The following is a 4,368-nucleotide window of genomic DNA, read 5'->3' on the forward strand; positions in this document are numbered from 1 at the left end:
TCTCTCTCTCTCTCTCTCTCTCTCTCTCTCTCTCTCTCTCTCTCTCTCCTCTCTCTCTCTCTCTGTGTCTGTGTGTGTAGGTCAGAAGACAATTTGTTAGAGTCAGTTCTCTCCCTCCACCACATCGACCTGAGAGATCAAACTCAGGTCATCAGGCTGAATGGCAAGCACCTTTACCCACTGAGCCATCTCACCAGCCCCTTGAAGTATCTTCTTTAGATCACATAGCTTGTAGCTGGTAACCTAGGATAAGGGCACAAGATTTCCATCTTCCTGTCTTCTTCATCCATTCTACCACAAGACATCCCACCCTAATCCAGAGGGGAGCTCGGGTTAGGTGCCGAGCTAGCTGAAGAAGCAGCATGAGTTATCAAAGGACAACTCCCAATGTTAGCTTTATTTGTTCTGAAAACCATCTCTATTCTGCATCTCTCAACGTGGTCCTGGCACAGTGACAAGGACAGCCTTTCTTTCTGGCCTTGTTTTGTTAGAAAGGGTACAACAAACACTTCCCATCATATCTCCATCTCCAGGTCCCAATTAGAAAACCTGGCCAGGACTGGCCCTTCATAATATTGCACACATGAGGGTGTTGCTGAGCCCGGTTGGTTTGTGACCTTTTCCTCCATCTTCCCTGAGACAGTTGCTCCTATCCTGGGGGCCTTTGCTCTCCCTCCAGTCAAGGACATCTGGTACAGTCATGGGCTGTTCACAGCCTGGGTTCCAGTTTGGTCTGGTCCGGTCCAGGGAAGCATCATTCCTGGTCCACAGCTGGATGCACCCAGGGTCCTCATGAGCTTACAATGTCCCAGTGCTGGCTCATGAGCGATGACTCACAAGGGTTGACAACGACTTCCTTGCCATCCTCAGCGCTGTCACCAAACATGTCTGTGTCCAGGCAGAGGTGAGATGCTATGTGCTCAATTCGGGCACCAGTCTTGGTCCATTGCTGAGGGGATAGAGGGAAGAGAGAAGGGCTCATTTTGCTGGCTAAGGCCATGGGTTCTAAGAATAATATAAAGCACTCAGGCATCACCAGAATGGGTGACACCACCTATGGACAGCCAGAGACAGTCAGAGACATGATTTCATGGTCTCATGAAGGAAGTAAAATGCCACTAATTGTTCTGACCTGCATTAGGGTTTTTTTTTCATTACATTTTAAATTCATATTTATTTACTTATTTGTCTTTGTGTATTTGTAAGCATGCATGCTTTGCGTGTGTGTATGTGTGTGTGTAGGCCAGGACACAACTTGTCAGAATTGGCTTATTCTTTCCACTGCAATTATTTCCCGGGATTAAACCCAGGTGGATAGGCCTGGTTGCAAGTACCTTTACCCACTGAACCATCTCTCCAGTCCAAGTCTTTTAAAAAACAGATATTAAAACAATTTAAAAGCGAAATCAATGTTTCACAGGGAAACTCATGAGGAGGTAATAGCTTTTCAAGCAACAGGATAGAAAATGTGAACTGAGTTAGACATAGGAGAAGACAAAAAACAATATCCTCCATGGTCTTCACCTTCCCTTAAGAAGAAGTTAGAGAAGAAAAAGATGGGGTATTGAAGATGACAGCAGGGGACTTCTTCAAAATGTGTCTCTGCTGAGAGCCCACAGAAAGGTGGGTCTTGGGCAGTGCTCCTTGACTCTCTCATGTGTGGTAAGGTTAGAGGAATTAGCACATAGGCCGCCTAGATACTGAGCTCTGTACTTCATAAAGACTGTCACAAATAGTTGTTCTGCACAGTTCTTTTGGGATATAGAAGCCCTCCTCTGGAGAGTGGGAAGGAGAAATCTCTGGAAGATACAGTGACCCACCATATGCCACACTCATACTTGGGACTTGAACCTCAGTCTCTCCTATGTGGGGAGGAAACTGAGCACATCCCTAGTTCCTGCTGTTAGAGGAACAGTGTGCATGGCGACACTACTGACAGGTAGCAGTGATGGCTCAAACAAAGTGAGTAGGCCTGATAAGATTACCTAATTCTGCAGGCTTTCGGGTATTCACTGATCATTGGGACCAACATAGCCATTATTACCAACACTGTTGAGGGATTCCTATCCCTGACTCTGACTGGAAGGATTTCTTGCTTATTAATTCTTCATCTTTCAATATCTCCTGTTTTCTCTTGTCTAGAGAAGACGTACACCCACCCGTTACATGATGGAGGTTGGCTACTTTCAATCCTACTCCTACCCCTGGCCTGCCCAGCACTCACCTGCCTTTCATCCCCATTCTTGCACAGAACAAGAACCACTGGGGCACCGGGAAACAGGGTGACCACAGACAGGCACAGATCTTCCTGGATGATCTGCTGGGTGTATGTGAAGGCCCACACCTGAGGAGAGCAGGAAGATTTACTTAGGAGTGGGGAAACCCACCATCTATGTGGTACCACCATCCCTATGTATGATGACCCATACAGATGGAGAAGAAGTTCCATGGGTTCCTGAAAGTAATGGTCATTAACAAGATCATCTACTAGAATGCTACTCAAAGGACAAAAGCTAAGAGTGGATACTGTCATGAAGTCTCAGTTCCCATACCCATGTTGGGTCCTAGTCCATGGGCATGCGGGAGGTTGCTGGAAGTTGCAGAATAATTCTGACTCTGGGCAGCAGCAGAGCTATATGGTTTCCAGAGTCTGCTTGTAGACAATGTCTCTCCTTAGGAGTTGTTCCTGACATTTAACACTTCAAACAGCTACCTGACAGGCTACCCTCTGCCCCAGCTGTCTTTAGAATGCTCCCTTTTCTTTGAAGTCAGTGCGTTGAGAGCATGAAAGCTATGGTAAGAGGTAGACAGAAGGGTAGAGAGAAAGGAAACACCCAAGTTGTAAAGAGTTGTAAAGAGTTGGAAGATGAGTTAGGAGGTAAAGAAGAAAGGTACAAAAAAATAACGTTACTTAAGAGACTATGCACACCCTCAATTCCTGCAGGGGAAGAAACAGAGAAACTAGATCAACAATCTGAGTTCTGATCAATCGAAGAAAATGGGCATTCTGTGAGGTCATCAGAAGACATCTACATGCCAGATTGTCAGGTTAACAAGCCCGAGCACTCTCTAGTTCTTAAGCTGGGAGACAGCAAGTGAGGATGTAATTGCTGCCAAGATGACAAAGAGATTTTCTCTCAGTTTGTGGAAGAGGTGATAACTGCCCTTTTCCTTCATCATGCAGTGAAGATGATTCATGACTAGAGTCTCCAAGGGAGGTTTCAGAGAGGAATCCACCAAGGACTGTAGCTTTGCTCCATCACATCCCTGTGCACAAAGTGACCTTCCATATTTGGACCAGACCATTCATGAGCTCCTTCTTGGCCTATGCTGATGGAGAGCAAACAACTTTCTAAGTTCTAAGGGCCAGTGTCCCTGAAGTGTTTCCCCTGTATTCGTACTCTCAGTTCAACTCCCATAACATATTAGGGATGATGCTATTCTCTCTGGTTTGTCTTCTTCAGGACCTGACATCCTCCTGGCGTGCTATTACATGTTACAGGAGTTAAGACAACAGTATACAGGACCTTGTCTCATGTATGTCACTCCAGACCCTGGGACATACTTAGTGTTGGCTTCTAGGCTGTCTGCTTCCTTTTCTTCCCACCTCTAGCCTGTATTTTGAGTACAGGCATTCCCTAAATGGTCCCCTTTGGCTCTAGATGTGTGTAATAGTGACCCAATCTATTTGAGAGGCCAAATCCAGGCATGAATGAAGTCCACGAGGGTCTTGAGACTGGTCTGTGGCATTGGGCAGGTCATCTAGAATGGTAATCTGTATTTGGGACTAAGGATATTTCTTGTGGGAAAGAGAACAATGTAAGGGCTAGGCCCAAGGACAGAGCTTCAGGGAGCTATTTGTAGGCCCATAGGACCACTGGCCTGAAATCTATTAGATTTTTATACTCCCCTGAAAATAAGGCTTAAGTCAGCGATGGGAGCAAAATGAGTTACTGCTCTGAAGCCCACAGGGAGACACAAATTAACATTTCAAAAATAAATCCCGTCATTATCATATGATAACCTCAATACGTGGTGTTATATTATTTGTGCTAAAAGCATTAAGGGATTAAACACAGCAACTTACAACACATCACAGTTTCTAAAAACACATCTTGTCAGTCTTCTGATTTTAGCACCCTAAGGTGCTTCTAGGCAAGTAACAGGAACAGGGTCTCTTGATACACGAGATTCTACATTCAGGAATGCCTCTAGAGAAGGGCACACTCATCTACACCTGGGCCAGGGTCTGAGAAAGCCACTCTAAGGGGCTGGAAGGACATATGAACAGGCAGCCACCACAAAAGCCCTTCTACTTGCTTCTCTCTCTCTCTCTCTCTCTCTCTCTCTCTCTCTCTCTCTCTCTCT

The 4,368-nt window shown here is 45.6% G+C and overlaps 1 protein-coding gene across 1 annotated transcript in view; it reads right to left on the reverse strand.

Moving 5' to 3' along the window:
- Positions 1-367: 367 nt before the first annotated feature.
- The window catches only part of Galnt14 (polypeptide N-acetylgalactosaminyltransferase 14), a 286,185-nt gene continuing 282,184 nt past the window's right edge, over positions 368-4,368 (reverse strand). The window contains exons 14-15 of the mRNA XM_028778972.1: positions 2,225-2,344; positions 368-949 (exon numbers count right to left, since the gene is read on the reverse strand). Coding sequence (XP_028634805.1) covers positions 791-949; positions 2,225-2,344 — 279 coding nt within the window. The 3' untranslated portion in view covers positions 368-790. The remainder of the gene's footprint in view (positions 950-2,224; positions 2,345-4,368) is intronic.

Source organism: Grammomys surdaster, unplaced genomic scaffold (genome assembly GCF_004785775.1).
Source record: "Grammomys surdaster isolate TR1022 unplaced genomic scaffold, NIH_TR_1.0 343, whole genome shotgun sequence".
Classification (NCBI taxonomy): Eukaryota; Metazoa; Chordata; class Mammalia; order Rodentia; family Muridae; genus Grammomys; species Grammomys surdaster.